Source organism: Ammospiza nelsoni, chromosome 4, assembly GCF_027579445.1.
Source record: "Ammospiza nelsoni isolate bAmmNel1 chromosome 4, bAmmNel1.pri, whole genome shotgun sequence".
Classification (NCBI taxonomy): Eukaryota; Metazoa; Chordata; class Aves; order Passeriformes; family Passerellidae; genus Ammospiza; species Ammospiza nelsoni.
Genome location: NC_080636.1, coordinates 52251596 through 52270725, shown reverse-complemented (window position 1 = coordinate 52270725; position 19130 = coordinate 52251596). Strand labels below are relative to the sequence as shown.

The 19130-nt window shown below is 45.9% G+C and overlaps 1 protein-coding gene across 1 annotated transcript; it reads left to right on the top strand.

The window, feature by feature from the left end:
• Positions 1-5770: 5770 nt before the first annotated feature.
• On the top strand, positions 5771-18376 carry HPSE (heparanase). Its single transcript, XM_059471170.1, has 12 exons — positions 5771-5996; positions 7436-7581; positions 8584-8709; positions 9443-9616; positions 10060-10231; positions 10743-10790; positions 12170-12263; positions 12900-13006; positions 13522-13636; positions 15267-15385; positions 15519-15665; positions 16401-18376. Exons 1-12 carry the CDS (start codon positions 5791-5793, stop codon positions 16558-16560), a joined length of 1614 nt encoding a protein of 537 aa, XP_059327153.1. The 5' UTR covers positions 5771-5790; the 3' UTR covers positions 16561-18376.
• Positions 18377-19130: the final 754 nt, after the last annotated feature.

The window sequence follows — 19130 nt, the reverse complement described above, 5'->3', positions numbered from 1 at the left end:
CTGGACCAGGTTGTTGAAAGCCTCACCCAGCCTGGCCTTGAACACAGGCACGGGGCATCCACAGCTCCCTCGGGCGCCCAGTGCCAGTGCTTCATCACCCTCACAGTAAGGAACTTCTTCCTAATATCCAATCTAAATATCTCTTCTTCTGGTTTAAATCCATTCCATCTTGTCCTATCACTATCTACCCCTCTAAAAAGTCTCTCTCCCTCATTTATTGTAACACCTGGAGTCTTCTCTGTGCTGAACAACCCCAGCCCTCTCAGCCTGTGTTCACAGGAGAGGTCCTCCACCCCTCTGAGCATCTCCATGGCTACCTCTGAACCTGCTCCAACAGTGTGTCCATGGCTTTCTTGTGCTGAGAAGCCCAGATCTGGATGCAGTGTTCCAGGTGGGTCTCATGAGGGCCTGAAAGTAGTTTTGAATTATGGTAGCCAGTGTAGCAGCACACCTAAGCATGGCATTTCTGTGTAAAATTTGGTCTCTTCTCAGTAAAGGAAAAATAAGATAAACCTTGGTTAAACTGGGGAGTTGATAGGTTAATTATGTTGTGGCTCTAGAAATAAACAGAAAGGTTTTTAAATCCAGTGAGGATGTTAGATGTTGAATGCTTGATAGACAGTGGTCATGGTGAAAAACTGTTGAAAATGCTAATATTCTACTGCTCATTCTGTTGTTGCATTAGAGAAATCATAGGTAACAAATGAATAAATTCTTTATAAACCTTTATTTGGCATAAACATGCCTCTAAACCAATACTTGTGATATTTCATAGTGGCTTGCATGGTTTGAATAAATGCAATATTTGACTGCATTCGGTATTAAACCAGGTCAGGAATTTAAAACCAGCACTTGTTAGAGGGAATGTGATTCATTTCCACTGGTACACTGAGTGCCCACAGGGGAATCCTGTTACTGATATTGGATTTGGAAACATGAAAAAATGTGAAGTTGGTCCTCAAGAGCAGAAGCAATATTTGCCATGACTTCAGGCTATATCTAAATCTATCTCTTAATGACCTGCCTTTTAATTAAGATCTATTTTTGACCAAATGATAGATAACATTAAATTCTCTATTGGTTTGTGTTACATTCGAAAGACAGATGATGCTCACTCCAGCATAACAGCGAATACATATCTAGCAGGAGATGTAGTACCCACATAATAAAACACAACTACCTTAGAGGTTTATTGGTACTTGATGGGGCTTTTCCAAAGTTTGGTACAGTTTTGTGTGGATTTGATGGAGGAAAGAACCCTAGGAAGTTACTATAAAATTATTCACTCTGAGTACTGAGTTACTGCAATAACAGATGTTATGGAAATAATCCATTAATTGCTGCATCTATTACAGAATAGTTAATGAGCCAGTAACATCTGTCACAATTCTTTGCATATTTGTACTTTTGTGCTAATTAAAGTGTACATTTTATGTATTTACATAGCAGAGGGTAACAGCAGCAAAATATTATTCCTGCCACTTGCTAGTGCACCCTCACACTATACATGACTGTAACGTCCAGCACTGCTACAAGATCAGGTTTTGATGAGATACACTTTTAGAAAAAAGTTAACTATTCCCTACAAATGTTAGAGCTCCCATGAAAATGGTAGGAAAAGCTGGTTTGAAACAAGAGAGTGGTTTTAAATCTGCATAAAGCTGGTCTGGAAAGAAAAAGAAGTTTGCAATTGCTGTCTCTGCTGTTCTCTTCACACAGACTGTGCTCTGCCTTGATGGATGAGTGCAATTCCCTTAAGGCTTTATCTGTGACCTTAGAGAGGATCAGAAATTAAATGAAGCTGCACTAATTTGCTCTGAAACTTTGCTATATGTAGCTTGTCTTATTTTCCTGAAATCAAGCTTATCAGGCAAAGCAGTACATGTATTTCATACTGCTTGTTTTAATGTGATTAAATACTTTTCATATAGAGCTTTCTTACCTGGACTTTTCCCCTGGGTGGAGATGGGAGAAGAGAAAAAAGGGTAAAATACAACAGATGCTGCTCATGGTATTTTTGTACTGCCAGATGATGCTCAGTGCTTCAGTGGGCTGATTTATATAACACTCAGGTGTTGGAATCAATATGCATTAGTTTGGTAAGTGTCTGTCATGGGTGAATGTGCTATCAGAAAACTTATGCTGAGGATGGATTCAAGATATTTTGGAAAGCAAATATTTCTCACTTGCTTCAATGGGATGTTTGTATCCTAAGGCCTGTGTTAAAGGAAAAGAAGCAATATTGATGAATTTATCTTATTTCCATGTGATATAATTGTAGATGCTTCAAAGCTAAGTAGGTCATAAAAATATGCTCTGTTGGATGTTCCTGCCAATGTCTTCATAACCCACAGTAAATTGGATGAGAGCTATTGTGTGTGCAAGTCTGTTCAGGTGCAGAGAAATGTTCTGACCTAAAACCTCAGAGTGTATTTCTTAGCCTTTATTTCTATTCACTCCACTTTCCAGCTTGCCCACATAGACCAGTTCTTGTGTTTGTGTGATTCCCTTTCTTCCTCTGTCTCCCTGGAAGGACTTAGTAAGAGAGTCAGGCTTAGGATAAGGTTTAGCTGTTAATTTTCATAGTGTGAATGAGACCTATTGTGTTCCTATGTTCTGAAAAGCCATTTCCATATGAGTTAGTCCTGCCTAGCTCTCACTTTGTCCTTCCTTTTAAAGCTTCATTTCATCTCTGTGTGCATATCAAAGAAAACTGCTAAAATCTAGACCCAAGGTGTCATTTCCATCTCTGAATAAACAGGGTGTGCCATCTCAGACTCCCAAAACCATCTGAGTTCAGAAATAAAACCAGCAGGGAGTACTGAGAGCTGTATTCTGTGTCAGGACAAGGCCTGGCTGCAGGCTTGGGGCAGGGAGGAAGGATAGCTCACAAAACCACTCTGATAGGCATCTCTGCTTTTACAGTTTCCATGCTTTCTTGGCATCAGCTTAGCCTTAATTTCATCTTCCTGAGGCTTCTTACATAGAAACAGAGCAGCATCCTGACACAGGTCAGCTCTGTTCATCTGCCCAAACATCTGTGTCACAAGAATTGTTTGTCTTTTGCAAAGGCAGTTCTTCCCTTCTGAATTCCCTTAATATACAGTTAATATGTCAGTTATTGGTGCTTGCCCAGGAACAGCAGAGGTGCCCCTGCTAGCAATAGCACATTGCTGCTGCTGCTGTTAGACAGTTGAAATTCCTGGAAGGTTTTTAGCTCTTTCTAGTTATGAAAGTCTAGTCACCACAGGGTGTCTAATGGCGTTACTGGGAGAAGCAGAACCGTCTGATAGGACCTGCAAGACCAAAGCATTTGAATGTCACAAGGCAGGGGATAGGTTTTGTGTGAAATGAGGAAGAGGGATCAGACACTTATTTGGAGCTGGCTCCAAGTAACACTCAAGTGGGCTTAAGCCTAGTCCTAGTTCTTAAGTGCTCCCCTTGTAGTTCACAGGGCATTGCTCAAATTCTGCTGATTTCCTGATTTCCATAAGTCCAAATACATCTATACTGGGCTCCTCTACACTGCAATACTTAAAAATGTGTATAAAACTATGTGAAAAATGCCCAGGCAAAAGCTGCTACTTTTCATTTAGTACCTTAAGCTAATGCTGAAATGCATTGTTTTCCAGCAACAAGGTTTCACAGGCTGCTCAAAACACAACACATGCCAGACTTCACGTACACACATCTGTACACAGCAACTGATCCCAAAACATAGCCTTGACCATTTGAAATACACACCTTGTGCCTTTGCTGTGGAAGGGCACCGTGCAGTAGTAAGTCACCCAAAATGTGTCCTCTCAAAGAAGAACATGAAGGAAATAAAGGCAGAAGTAGGGAATTCCAACAGAAAGAAATTGTGCACAGGCTACCCCTTGCCTGACAGCTCCTGACCTTTCCTCCTGCACCTGTGGCAACAACCTTAGCTAGAATTGCAGCAATGATTTTTTCACACACTGAACTACATTCTTGTATCCTTAGTTTACCCATGGGGCGGTGTAGTTTGTTTGGTGCTCCAGTCATCAGCTGATAGATGAGTTATTCCTCTGGCAGATAGTCACCCCAGCCCTTCCTGGGGTGTAGCCATATAATTGGTGCTGCACTCCCAAAATGGGAAGCATTACCCCAACTGAGACAGAAGTGTCACTGATGCTTCCTTTTTGGCAGGGCCGTGGATGAGCTTATCAAAAGCAGAGTTAATTTAGTCAAGTTCTTCTAGTTCCGGACCAGAGTTACTTAATAGTACAAAAATGTAGAGCAAGCAGGAACAGGAAGGGCCAGGCAGGCCAAGCACTTGAGCCACAGATTAATGCCCCAACTTCGGTGTGTATGGGAAGCACTGCACCTGAATAAAGTAACAGATTCACAGCCTGTTCCAGCAGACGGCCATTTTCAAAACAAACTTCCTAAGAAATATGGATGGTTCAGGACTAATTGGTGTAGGTGGGAAATGTAGTGGTGGTGTTAAATGTAGTTGTTTAAAAATTCTGCCAATGTTTCAGTAGTGCACATAGAAACTTAGAAATATTCTTGTAACCCAGGAAGCAATTTGTATTCTGGGTTGCATCAAAGGGAGAGTGGGCAGTAGGTCAGGGGAGGTGACTGTCCTCCTCTACTCCAGACTCCATCTCTGGTACTGCATCCAGCCCAGGGCCCCCCAGACAAGAAGAATTTGGATCTGTTAGGAAGCCACAAAGGTGATCAGGGAGCTGGAACAACTCTCCTTTGAAGAGAAGCTGAGAGAGCTGGGGTTGTTCAGCCTGGAGAGGAGAAGGCTCTAGGCAATTTCCAGTACCTGAAGGGATGACAAGAGAGCTGGAGAAGGACTTTTTACAAGGGCATGGAATGCTAGGACAAGAGAGGAATGGCCTTAAGCTGAAGGAGGGTCAGTTTAGGCTCGATGTTACAAAGAAATTCTTTACTGTGAGGGTGGTGATGCACAGGCAAAGGTTGCCCAGAGAAGCTGTGTGCACCTCATCCCTGGAAGTGTTCGAGGCCAGGCTGGATGGGGCTTTGAGCAACCTGGTCTAGTGGGAGGCATCCCTGTCCATGGTGTAGGGTTTGGAACAACCCAAGCCATTCCATGCCACTAAGCCATACCTGCTCCATGGCTGCAGCTGGCTCTTCCCTGACAGGCCTCCCCGGCAAGGTCAGCTGCTGCCAGAGAAGGAGTTTTGGTACAGACTGGACTCTGCAGGGAGCACCTAGAGGGCAGACCCAGAGCCTGCCTGAAACCTTTTGGTAACAGCAATTCCAAATTTCATACCTCTGCAATTAGGACAAGCACTTGTTCCAACAGTAAGGACTGTTGCAACAGTCAGGTTTCAGCCTGACAGGGCTCTGTGCTGCTGGCAGTCGGTGTCCCGCAGTGAAGGCCTCAGACGGGGTTCCAGGCTGACATCCCAGCCCTGCAGAGGCAGCGTTCAGTGCTGGTGACATTTTCCAGACCGCTGGCTGTACACGGAAATGCCCAGGGCGGCCCGGGCATGGCGGGATGTTGGAGGAGCGGCTGCAAGGCTGCGAAGGTGCGAGCAGGCAAGGAGCCGGCTGTAAACGCAGGTTCATTTTGCAATGGCTGAGGCGTTTGGGTAACACCGGCTGTCGGGCGTCTTGCTGCTCATTTGAGGCTCGAAGATGCTGCTGGAGCTCTTCCAGAGGGTGAGGAAGGTCCTGCTCACGCCAACGCGGTTCCTCCCGGTGGGGAGCGGAGCGCTGCAGCTCCGGGCCCGCCCTCCGAGCTCCTCGGGGTGGTGCCGGCGGTGTCGGCGCGGCGGGCCGGGAGCGGGGATGCTGCTGCCGCCGCTGCTGCCGCCGCTGCTGCCGCTCCTGCTGCTGCCGCTCCTGCTGCTGCCGGCGCTGGCCCAGGGACACCGACCGGCTGTGCTGCGGCTGGGGCTCCGGGACAGCCCCCGAGCCGAGGTGAGCCCGGCTTTCCTCTCCCTCACCCTGGATGCCAGCCTCGCCCGGGACCCGCGCTATGTCGCCTTGCTCAGGTGAGTCGCCTGTCGCCCAGCTGGGCAAAGGAGAAAGGGTCCTCGTGGGGAGGAGCGGGACATGCCGGCAAAGGCGCTGCGGAGCGAGCCGGGGGGAACGGGGAGTCTCTCACCCCTAGAAATGGAGTCGGGGACAGGCTGCTGGATCCCGGCTGCTTCGGGCTCATTAATTTCCTCCTCCCGGGGCAGAAGGCGGTGCCTTCCCCAGGTGCGAGCCGCGCCGGCTCGCTTGTGCTCGGGAAAGCAGGGGCTGGCATGGGGGGATGCAGGGAAAGCTCAGCTCGAGAATGAGCCTGGTAGAGGAGCTGCTTTGCCAGCAGAAAAAAAGGAGAAGGAAACGGACGGAATTGCGGTTGTTTGCATGGAGGCTTCGGGGTGTCCTTATCGCCCTCCGCAAGCACCGGAAAGGAGGCTGTAGTGAGGTGTGGGTCAGTCTCTTCCAGCTGACAGCTGACTGGAAGAGAGGAAACGGCCTCCGTTGTATCAGGGGGCTTCAGACTGGATATTAAGAAAAAATTCTTCACTGAGAGGGTAATCATGCATTGGAACAGGCTGCGCAGGGAAGCAGATGGTGAAATCACCATCCATGAAAGTGTTCAAAAAACGTGTGGATCCTCCAGTCCTGCTTTCCCACTACTTGCACGTTTTTGTCCTCACTGCGCTGGGGAGAAAGGTGTCACCAGCTTTACTGGAAAGTGCTCAGGTCTCCAACATCCAGCCCCATCCTCACACCCTGGGGTTCAGCCTGAGGCCAGCCCTGCCACCATGAGGAGCAGGAAGTACTTGGTGGCCTCTAATCTGCTGTTTGTCACCACGGAGCAGATAGCACCTAACATGCAAAGTGCCCTCCAAAGCCTTGTGGCTTCTTCCCCCAGAGAAGGCTGCCTGTCGGTGCTGCACATCCTGTATGGAATGTGAGCAGGTCACAGTTATGTTCTTTGGTACACCTGCTTTGATAGAGGTAACACCTGTCCCAGCAGGTACTCTCAGTCTCCCTAGGGTACAAAGGCAAGTGCTTTGGCAGCTGTGATGGAAGCTGGGGCTGATGATGTAAAGTCAGTCTTGCGCTCAAATTCTCCCAGGACATTTATGTTGGTGTTGCACAAACAAAACCAAAAAATCTAGGGAAGGAGGATGTTTAGGATGAAAAAAAACAAGATTGTTTTAAAGTTTTGCCTTATTTGCCCCCAGGGTTTGTTCCCTCAGGTATGCTCTCCCCTTGTTGCCCATTAGAGCTCTGCTGGCTCACTTGGCCATCAGCATCCCTTTTGTACAGTGCAGAGGGCTGGAATGCAGTAAGCCATCAGGAATTCCTTGAGGCTACTGGGTAGCCCCAGGTCACCTACTGCAGCATGTTCCTCAAAGTGCTTGCCATGTTTACCCTCTACACAGTCTGCATAAATATAGTGGTTTCCTAATTCTTGGCATTCCCTCCACAGCAATTCCAAGCTGCGTGCCCTGGCAACGGCCCTGTCCCCAGGTTTCCTGAGGTTTGGTGGCACTGAGACAGACTTTCTTATCTTTGATCCCAACAAGGATTCAACCTCAGAAGAAAAAATCCTCTGGGAATTTCAGGCACAGCAAGGTAAAGTGGGCATCAACTTGTCAGACTTGAAACCATCCTAGGTTTTGGAGGGTCTTTGACACAGGCTGAGGATGCTGCCAGGGCACAGCAGCAGCACTGGGGACCCTCCACAGTCTCAGTATTGCTATCATCCATGGAGAGATCTGTGGACCTTCAGCATGGTTTGTGGGAAGAGCTGTGCCAGCTGTGGGAAATTGAGAAAGGATGTAGGGGAACCTGTATCCTCTCTGGCATCTCCTGAGACTCTCCCTTTGCTGCCCTGTGCTCCCTGCAGCAATCTTGGGAGCTCCCTCACTGTGTGGAAGAGGGTCAAGTTCAGCTCAGAAACTGTGGCTTCATTATGAAAATTAAGGAACAGATGTTCTGTTTCTTCTCAGAAATAACCTGAGGAGAACAGAGTGTTCAATCTCTCTCCCAAAACCAGAGAGCTTGGCTGGAGGTGCAGCCTTGCTCTCCTGTTGCTTTGACAGGGAAAATGCAAACCTGATGAAGCCCTGTCAACTGCTTGAGCTTGGTATTTTCTCTTTGAACTTAGCAAGAGTGTCAAGAGGTGTTTCAAATGAAAAAAAAATCCTGTATATTCCTGTGGCACATAGCATAATTGTGCAATCCTACATTACTGTATGGCCAGTGATGCTCAGTTTTGAAGTCAAGTGGTACTTTCACCTCATAGCACTTTGCTAAGTAGCCACTTCCTGTGACTCTGGCTCATGCCTTCTTCTCTGGTCATGGCCTGTTCCTGGTTTGCATGCCAAGAAAAAAGCTTTGAAGGAAATGTGTCTTATGGCTCCTGTCAGTGAGCCGTGTGGGGAAGTCAGCACTTTCCCCTGCATGAGATGGCCAGTGCAGGAAGGATTGCCCTGCCCCTGCCACACCATTGCATGCCAGGCTGGCTCATCTGCTCCTCAAGCATCACAGCCCATGCTTTGTCAGCTCACTGGAACAAGGGTTTGCTGGCTGTTGAGCTGAGGAGTTAATTCCTATCAACCTTCTGTCCTGCAGAGGCTTGTGGCTCGAGGCCTGCATTTGCTGCTGTTGAGAAGGTGCTGCTGGCCCAATGGCCCAGCCAAGAGAAGATGATTCTTGCCGAACAGAACCGGAAAAAGCACAAAAACACCACCATTACAAGTAAGACTTAAAAAGGGGGATGCAGTTCTCTGCCCCATGGTAAAAGAGGGAAGAGGAGCTGAAACCACTGAAAAAGAAATATTTCACCCACTTCGAAAAATATTCAGAGAAATCTTTTTCTACTGTTTGCCATCCCACATTTAATAGCATTCAGCTGCAGGGGTTGGGTGTGACAGTGGTCACAAGGGTTTTGAGGTGAAGAGAGAGGCGAGAATGTTGATTCCATTATCAGAAGGCTTGATTTATTATTTTATGATATATATACTACATTATAACTATACTGAAAAGAAATAGAAGGAAAAGTTCTCAGAAGGCTAGCTAAGCTAAGAATAGAAAAGAATGAATAACAAAGATCTGTGTCCCAGACAGAGAGCGAGAGCCAGCTCTGCCATGAGTGGTCAGTAAATCCAAACATCCACACGAGACCAATCAAGGATCCACCTGTTGCATTCCACAGCAACAGATAATCATTGTTTACATTTGGTTGCTGAAACTGCAGCTTCTCAGAAGGGAGAAAAATCCCAAGAAAGGATTTTTCACAAAAGACGTCTGTGACAGTTGGGAGGTTCTCAAAGCTTGCAAGATGTGCAGTGAGGCCTGACCTCTTCTGTCTGACTGGAAAAGTTTGTCACATCTGCAGCATCAGGCCAAATAAATACAGGCAGTAAAGGTTGTTACTTGGCCAGAGCTCAGCTACCTTAAGATAAACACCCCTCCTTTCTCCTCTATGCAGAAAATACACTGGATATTCTCTACAGCTTTGCAAACTGCTCAGGGTTTCACCTGATCTTTGGACTCAATGCCTTGCTGCGGAAAGGTGGCTTGCAGTGGGACAGCTCGAATGCCCAGGCGCTGCTGGACTACTGTGCTTCCCAGAGGTACAACATCTCCTGGGAACTTGGGAATGGTAAGTGCTTGTTGGCCAGACCAGCCATCACCTAGAAAAGTAGGGGTGGGCTAGTAACTTTGGATATTTTGGATGATGGCACATCAAGGCACGGTGATGTTTTATAAAGAGACATTAAGGTCTTAATTTTCAGGGGGATTTTACAGAAAGGCAAAATGAATGAGCAAATTGAGATGATTTTGCTGCTCCTATCAGGGCTTTGAGATGAGGTGAACAATCCCCCACAAGGTGCAGGATGTCACCTATGGCTGGGACAGAGTCCTGGAGAGCAGCATGCTGAACCCCCCAAGCTTTTGGTTTCATGCTCACCTTCAAATATCTCACTCACACTATGCCAGATCAGGTGAAGCCTTAGGGAACTGGTGCTTCCCACGTGGATGGAACTGCCCTAATTTGTGCCCCAGAAATAGAGAGGGGTGTTGATGTGCATGTGTCTTCCTCAGAGCCCAACAGCTTCAGGAAGAAATCTGGCATCCACATTGATGGCTTCCAGCTGGGGCAAGATTTCATTCACTTACGCCAACTGCTGAATAACTATGCCCTCTATCAGCATGCCAAGCTCTACGGCCCTGATGTTGGGCAGCCCCGAAAGCACACGCGGAGACTGCTCAGAAGGTAGGAGTGTGAGCTTCCAGCAGCATTCCCTGCAGTGGGGCAGCTGTGGAGAATTGTGGCTTGTCTGCCCCTATATGCAGGAGGCATGAAGAGGCTTTAAGGCAGGGGTTGAACAATTTTTTTTACCTTGACAGATGACAATTATAATTTTACCTGCATGCTTGAGTTCAAGGCCTGAATACTCAGCCAGTTAAACTCAGCTGCTGGAAGTACATCAGTGATCCACACATTTTCCCATTGAGTACTGGCTCTAGGGTTATGCTAACAAGGGCTTTTTAGCCTGAAAAACACCCACATGTTATACAAAGGTCAATTCATCCTCCCAGCAACCTGCTGAGGAAGCCAGGCTGCCCAAAGCCTGCTTAAAAGCCATGGCAAGCCTGGCCCCCAGCATTCACCATCAGTACTGCCAGCTGTGGGGAGAGGGGAGGGCTGTGCATGGTGTTGCACTAGTGGGAGTAATGACTGGTAATACTAATCCCCTTTCCTCCACCATTCCCTCTGCTTGCAGCTTCCTGAAATCGGGAGGGAAGGTGATCGACTCTGTCACATGGCACCAGTAAGTACCATTTGGATGCCACTGTCACTCTGATTACTGCCTCATTTTCTTTAAAAAATGTCAATTTGAACAGAGTTATCAGTCTCAACAGAAAAGAGGGGGGTGAAATGCCCCTTTTTGCAGTTTCTCAGGGGCCTCTCCACAAAGTTCTGTGTTCAGAAAGGAGATGAATTGAGGGAGCACATGACAGAGATGCTGAAGCCTCCAAAGGGTCTACTTGGTGCAGAGACCCAAAAGCAGTGGTAGGTGTTTGTCACAGGGAATGCAACATGTGCAAGATGATAATTTTGTTTCCTCTATTTATATCTAGTTGATTTAAAGAAAAAGCCCTGTAGGTCTGGCTGACCCCTGTCCATGGAGAATTGCCAGCAGCTCCTCCTGCTCCCTTGAGTTTGCTCTTGGAGTAATTTCAGGCTCTGTGTGGGTAACTCACGCTCAGATCCCACACACAGTGCAAATAGCACTGGCACCCGGCCCTTTCCTCCTGTGCAGCGACTTTGATTGGTAGGTTTAAAGTGCTCACGGCAACAGTGGAGTAAACTGGCCTCAGGGCCATGAACTCCACAAGTTTGAAAGTCATTTCCATGTGAAGGCAGTTTTCTTTAAAGAGTCAAATGCAGGACATGACATGCAGCAGTCAGACAACAGTGAGAAAAGATGTACACACTCATTTTTTATATATATGTATACATACATCAATTATCTATGCATTTTCAGCTGCTAGAAAGGCATGAAACATGTCCTTTCCCCTTCCTGGGCTGCTGTTAACTCATTTAGGATTATCAGGTTTTAGCTTCCTCTTGTGGCTGGAAGGCTTCAGCTGTTTTTGGTCAGACTGAGTGAGAGCAGGATGAACTGCAAAAACCACCATTCCAATTTTTTTGGACAAATAAGACTTAAAAGCTCTTCTGCTCATGGTGGAGGGCACCATTTATGCCATAGGGATGCCCATATTTCAGCTCCCTCCAACTGGCCAAAATATTCCAGCAGATGGACAGATGCTGTAAGCTGATATTTTTAATACATAACTTGATAGAGTACAGCAAGTAATCACATAGACTCCTCAACAGGAGAAGACTTACAGAAGCTGGCTCTTGGTAATGTTTTCCTTATTCTTAATAAATAGAGGCAAACAAACCTATTACTTCTGCTGGTGGAAATTTCTGTGATATCCTTACTCCACTGAAGTAATTATATCTTGAAGTGCCTTAAATACAAGTGACAGACCTACACATTTGGAAACAAAAAATTAAAAAGCACTGGACAGAAAAATCATGCTGTGGATAAATGTACCAATCAACTGAATACTTTCAGTGGTGTTTTGTACCACTGGTGGTATTACTCCCTAATTTTGTCTATGTTTTTTCCCTGATTTTCAGTTACTATGTGAATGGACAGAGCGCAACAAGGGGGGATTTCTTGAGCCCTGAAGTGTTGGACTCCTTTGCCACAGCCATATATGAAGTCCTGGAGGTGCCTCGTCCTGTTCAATCATTCCCATGTTCAGTTTCCAGGGGGTTAACAGAATCCAAAATAAAGCACTACTTCTTACTAGCAATAGACAGGGATACTCAAAGCTTGAGTTCTGCTGGCATTGTATATAAAAAAAATAAAATTAAAAGTAATGATACCAAAAATAAGCTCCAACAGTTTGCTATGCAGCAAACATGATGCCAGGTGCATCACACACCTACAACATTCTCATTTATTGATAGAGTAACTACTCAGGGATGTAATTTATAGTTATCCCATCCCCCCCAATGTTTTTGGGGGGTTTTTTGTTTGGTTTTTTTTTTTCGGAGGTCCTGACAGCATTATAACTTAGAATATAGCACTACTCAGCACAAGAGGAACTATGGGACCTGAATTTTAGTGATGTTTGTCCTGTTTTACATGGGTAACAAGTTTGGGGTTTTTTCAGGGGGGAATGTAAATCTACTTCTAGTCCTTTCGATCCAAATTTCTGTGACATTCCATCTCAGAGCGTTATCCCTTAAATGTAAACATCCTAAGTAAGCCTTTGGCTAAAACACAAAATATTTTTAATTTCAGTAGCCAAAAAATTAACTGTCGTCTCTTTCTCTTCTTTCCTAATGCCACGCTGGCCAGATTGTTGGTCAGACTGTGCCGGACAAGAAGGTGTGGCTGGGAGAGACGAGCTCTGCCTATGGAGGAGGAGCTCCCAGATTGTCTAACACCTATGTTGCTGGTTTTATGTGAGTACTGGGTCCCAGATGTGGGGAAATAATGTATTTTGACAGCTGAATGGGGCTGCCCCACAGGAAGAATGTGGCCTCCTCAGGCTGCCTGGGGATGAGTGTGGGCAGTTTTTTTCCATCCTATAAGACATGATGACTTTTTATCAGGGTGTGGTGGGCCAGCAAGTCAAAGTCTGATAATGACAGACAACCTTGTTGTTAGTGTGATGATTTCTCTCAGCCTTCAGACCCTCGGCCAGTTCAGGAGAACCTGCTGTCACTCCTTGTTTCCACCACCTACAAACAGGGGAATGGAGCAACTGTTCCCATCAACTTGGACTTCAAGAGGTGGACTGAAATTATTTTTTCATGTAACAAATGCAAGACTTGAAATTAGTTGTGTGCTTTTAAGGAAGTCATCATCACTCACTAAGTTATGTTTTCCTGCTTCCCGATCTGGTTTGAGAGGAGCAACAGAGTACTGGTGAGGTCAGCACTTTCATCTGCATGATATTTGCCTCATTTTTTGGCAGGTGGTTGGACAAACTCGGGCTTTCAGCCAGGCAGGGGATTGATGTGGTAATGAGACAGGTTTTCTTCGGGGCAGGGACCTATCACCTGGTGGACGCCAACTTTGAGCCTTTGCCGGTATGTGAACAGCCCCTGGATGCACCTCTGCACAGGCAGCTCTGGGTGTGGAGGGGCAGGTCAGCTATTTTAACAGCATCTTCTTTTGCTTGGATGGCCACAGGTATCCTTGCACCTTAAGCTATCTCATGTTGCACTACAGGTTAATGTACTATTACATATATATGTATGCACACTAGATATTCACTCCAACTGCAGGGGGGCAGCCAGTCTTCAGCACAGCAGAAACTGATTTGTGGGACACAATGCTCTGGTTTGTACATAGAAGCTCCTGGATCTCACAAGGTTTTTCTGGATGGCCTGTTTTGGTTTGACTACTCCTCAGCTGAGTGATGTGTAGTTTATAAACAGAAGGGAAAAGAGATATTAAAATCAATTATATTCCATGTGAAAACCAGGCCACTGTGAAGTCAACACTCAAGTGTTATAGGTCATGAGCATATTCATCCTACAGTTGTGGCTGAGGGATAATTAAATTGAAATATACATTTAGTATAGTTTTATTTATTAGGAAATATACTTTGCTGTGATGAAACTTCATTATGTGAACTACACATTGTTCTTGCAGAAGCGACACATTTCTTTGTACTACTAGCACTTAGAATGGGGTGAGAGGACAGCATTTTCCTTTTTAGCTTTCCTCTCATTTTTCTGCTTCCAAATTGTGATTTTCACTGGTGGTCGTAGAGCCAGCCTAAAAGAAAACCCAGCATACAGGGATTTTCCATCCTACTTGCTCAACTGCTTCCTATGCCAGAGGCTGCATCATCAGGCTTGTGACTTTGGGCTTTTCATTCCCTCATTAAAATAGATTTAATTTGGACTGAAACTGTGTGCCCTTTTCCTCACCTACAGACAGTACAGATGTTAACCAAGCCAATAATGCTTCAGAGGCAGGGAAATCCAAGCCCATCTGTAGTTAGCACAGAAATGAGGAAGCACATCAGTGTCAGAAGGCTACATTTCCTTGCAGAGGGATTCAGAATGAAGGCTGATAGCAAAAGTAATTTCCTGGGCTTTTGGTGAGTCAGAGGAGAAACACAATAGTTTTCCTCCTAAGAAAACCTCAAAGACCAACAAACAAGCTGGGAGAAGCTCTCTGAAAGCAGGAAAGACCTGGAAAAAATGAGTCTGCACTGGTCATTGCCCTGCTCTGAGGCATAATCCTGGAGTGTCAGAGTGATTTGTGACTCAGATTTAGAAGTCAATCCTGATACCTGTTCAGAAGTACAATGTTAAAGGGGTCAAAGTTTAGGAGTTTCTTCCTGGTGTTGCACTTGTGCCTTAGTTACAAGCTTTCATGCAGGAAGGGCAGCTTGCACTCCTGCACTCGGTCCCAAGGTTCTCTGTACCCTGCAGAAGGGCATTTCCAAAGCACAATCTCTCCCTGACAGAGCTCTGAGAGTTCCTTATGAAGGGGAAACTGTGTCTAAGGCACCTTCTAAACACAGCTGCTCACAGGCAGGGCTTCCCTTTTAGCTGTGGTGTGTGAATTTAAGTAGATGTGAAAAGCTTGGTAAAGCAAAAAGCTATGGAGAAAACCCCTTGACATGAGCTTCAAAATTAAGGTTAGATGTGTGGAGCACCTGGCATGTACACAATTTTTTCCATGTGTTTTTGTGCCTCCCAGGACTACTGGCTCTCACTGCTCTACAAGAAGCTGGTGGGTACCAAGGTGCTGCAGGTCAGCCTGGCAGGAGCCAACAAGAGGAAGCTCCGTGTCTACCTCCACTGCACAAGCAGCCTCAAGTAAGCCTCCAGAAAGGGCGAAATAGCCTGGAAACTGAGCCCGTGGCCACCCCCGGGCCAACAAATGCCCTTTGGGACACTGCAAGGTCACACATCATTCTGATCCCCACCATCACCTTCTCTTGCCTTGCAGCCCAAAGTACAGAGAAGGGGATGTGACACTGTTTGCTTTAAACCTCTACAACGTCACCCAACATTTGGAGCTACCAGATTACCTATCGAGCAAGCATGTGGATCAGTACCTCTTACTTCCTCATGGCAAAGAGAATATTCTTTCCAGGTAAGTTGCAATTCCTCCAGTCCCTGAGGAAAGACTGTGAGTAAGCTTAGATGGTCTTTAAAACCTCACCTTATTCAATTTGCAAGGGGAAAGAAGAGGTTACCATCTGGGGTTTTTTCAGTAAGATCCGACTTCTGTTAAATCAGATCTCCTAAACTCAGGCTGCTGAAAGCTTACTAAGTTATAAGGACATTTACTTGATGTTAATTTGGAAGTTTATCCTAGCAGGTGTCAGTGTTCTGGACCAGCTGCTAAAGTCTTGTTTTGTTTTGGTTGGTTTTTGTTTTGTTTTTTTTGCACAAGCACAGGTATATTGCTTTCCCAAGTGCCAGCTCCTGATTTACAGCAACATGTTCAGACTTTGTATGAGGGTGGGATCTTTTTGATGTCATTGTTAATGCATCCACAGGGAAAAGATCTGCTCTGTGGGCAAAAAAGAATATTAATATTTTCAGAAGAAAAAGCAATTTAAATTTGTACTTTTCAAAGTCTGTCTACCTCTTGACCTCACTGGAAGAGAAAGAAATGTACTTTTAGATGTGCTTGTGCTACCTCTCTGAAGGAGTCCCTGTAGTGGGAGTGCTGCAGATGTCTGTGTGTGTGTGTACACACACATTCAAGGGAAGTTTGGTTTGGCTTTGGGCTGAGTTAATGTTTACACTTAGGCCCAGGGCAGCTTGTACTCGATGGCAAACAGAGCACAGCTGCCCAAACAGCTTCTCTGTCCCTCTGCAGGTCCATTGAGCTGAACGGCCACGTGCTGCGGATGCTGGATGATGAAACACTGCCAGAGCTTGTGGAAAAGCCCCTTGGTCCTGGCGGACTGCTTGGCCTTCCAGCCTTCTCCTACGGCTTTTATGTTATCAAAAATGCCAAAGCTATTGCTTGCATTTAAGTGGTCAACACACACACTCAGGATAAATGTAAAGCATTTGCCTAGTAGGAAATTCTAATCCTAGAAATTCACATTTAATTCTGGTAAGGGATGCAAATGTTGCAGCACTAGCACAACTGTTAGCTGGGGAAGACTAAGGTCCCACTGGGTAACTGGTACAAGGAAGATTCCAGGAGAATTATCCAGGTAGAATAAGACCAGGCAGGTGCTGGTTTTGCTCTTAATCTAGTCTGTCACTGTGCTTGAGCGTGGAACCCTTCTCAACACCACGCAGGGAGCTTCTCACACTACCTGGGGCTCTGCCTACCCAGGCACTGCAACCTCCCCTCTCCCTCTCCTTTTGGCAAGCACAGCTCCTAAAGCAGTTTCTTCAAAAGCTTGCCTTTAGAAAGGATAAGCAGAGTTTTATTTGAGCTGTACAGCTGTGACCTCACACTATGTGGGGAAGTCTGAGAGGGGGTTGTGGTTGCTGAGGGTGTCTTGGGGTGGAAAGTCTGGACACACAAAGCAAACCAAGGTCAGGGTGCTTGCAGGGGCAAAGGCCTTGCAGAGACACCAGATCCTCTATTAGATTTGGGGGAACAATACACATTTTTCTCAAGCTAGGATTGTTCAGTCACAAGATGGAGCTGTGGCTCTGTGCTTTCCAAAGGCAAGTTGTTGATGCAGGAAATGCAGGCTGCTCCTGTAGGGTGGTCAAACTCTGCCATCACACACTTCTTCCCTGCATGAAAAGGAGAGGAGCCCAGCAGGCCCTTGCAATAACCCTCTGTGCTCAGGAGGCTGCACAGTGAGTGCTCCTGACCCTTCAGCCTGCACCACTCTGCAGGCACTTGAGCTGGAAAGGACTTTCCTGAACCTGTGCACAGGTAAAGCTCTCAAACTCTCTCTGCTTCACACTCCCTAATGCACCCAGGTCTCTTTTGTCTTGGGGAAATGGGATAGGAAAGGTGCTGAGGAAACCACTCACCCCTCAACCACCAGAGTTGCTATAGAGCATCCTGGGGACAGAAGTGCCCAGTCAGGCTGACATCCTTCCTACTGGAAAAACAGCACTTTTGGACAGAAATCAGTGTTGGTGGTGGCTTTTCTCCCCAGCTGAGCCTTCCCCACGCACACCCTGTTGCAGGTGGCTGTGCCAGCAATAGCTCCCTGTGGCACACAGGCTGCTGGTCCCCAGGGCAACAAAAAGCCAAGGCCAGTAGCTGGGGCCTCCTGCATATATTTATTTGCATCTACTTTTCTTGAAGGTATGTAGCCCACACCACTCTCAATGCCTTATATTTATGAGCACAGCAGGGAAGAACAACCCCACACTACTGTACCTCCTTTTTAAGTTTTAAAAAGATGCTACTAGCTACATGGGGTTTAATGCAGGGCAGGGAACCCTTTTTAACAAGATGACTTTCAAAGCTGATGTACTTTTGTAGCTGTGATGAAAACCTGCACACTGAAAAGGTTGTACTTGAGTTCAGTGTGTCAAAGGAGTGTGTGCATCCATGGAGCAGATGCATTCCGTGAAGGGTTATATATCAGGGGATAACATAGATCAGAAACCAGGAAGGCTGAGTTTGTTTACATTGTTTAAGTTCCATAACAGAAGCAAAGAGAGTCTAAGATGGAAAGTCTTACATGCAGTCAACATAAAGTTAATAATATATTATTATTATTATTATTGTAAAAATGTAAGTTGCAACTAAAACATCAAAGTTATTTGCCTGGTAGCTTCTTTTTAGAACTTTTCTAAAAATTTTGTTTATTCCAATGCTTATGAGTTTTGTATTTGAAGATTTTAATTAAAGCAATTTATACCAACTTTTGGCAATCTTAATTTTTTTTAAGACTCCTTTTTGACATACTGATAGCAGGACACTCCCTAGTTTTCTTTTGGTATAACTACCCGTGCTTCTTTTTATTATCAATAAGAGTACCCAAGTACACAAAAATGAAAGAAATCCTACACAGGTTTGTGTGTTTCAATCGTGTTTGCCAAGCAGCTCAGAAGCCCTCCGCCCAACGTGACTCAGATGTGATACATGTGCTGCTGACTGGCACACAGGAACTATCAGGAGGGGCCCGGGATGTTTGCATATGCAAATGACAGCTGCTGCCAACCGTGTCTCCTCTCTGAGCCCTGTTCTTGGTGGTGGGGTAGGGAGGGGAGGTTTGATTTACAGCTCAGTAAATCAAAAACCTTGCTCTTTACAAAGTGTTGCACATCAAGCTAATAGCTACTGTTAGCTCTATACAAACAGAGCTCGAGGGACAAAAGTGCAGGGAATGGGAAAGATGCTGGATCCCAGCACTCCAAGGAAGCCATGGTCTGAAACAGATGAACATCACCCTCACAGGACCAGTGCCTGCCCCACCCTTATCTCTGGGGCTTTTATTCCTCCGTGAATGTCACAAACCTCGGGGGATTGAATACACTGTGTACACTTATTTGAGAACAGGGAGAATCATATTTCACACTCATTCCAATTCACTTTTGCCCTTTTGACTCTTGAGGTCAGATTACTTACATTGAATCTCCTGGAAGGTGGAGTAAGTTGCATCACACTTTGGAGCAG

Bases quoted from the DNA above. Each gene is read 5' to 3' on its own strand.
- HPSE (XM_059471170.1), top strand. From the start codon at position 5,791: ATGCTGCTGCCGCCGCTGCTGCCGCCGCTGCTGCCGCTCCTGCTGCTG. The intron at 7,582-8,583 runs GTAAAGTGGGCA...TCTGTCCTGCAG, and splicing joins GGAATTTCAGGCACAGCAAG to AGGCTTGTGGCTCGAGGCCT. The intron at 10,791-12,169 runs GTAAGTACCATT...CCTGATTTTCAG, and splicing joins GACTCTGTCACATGGCACCA to TTACTATGTGAATGGACAGA.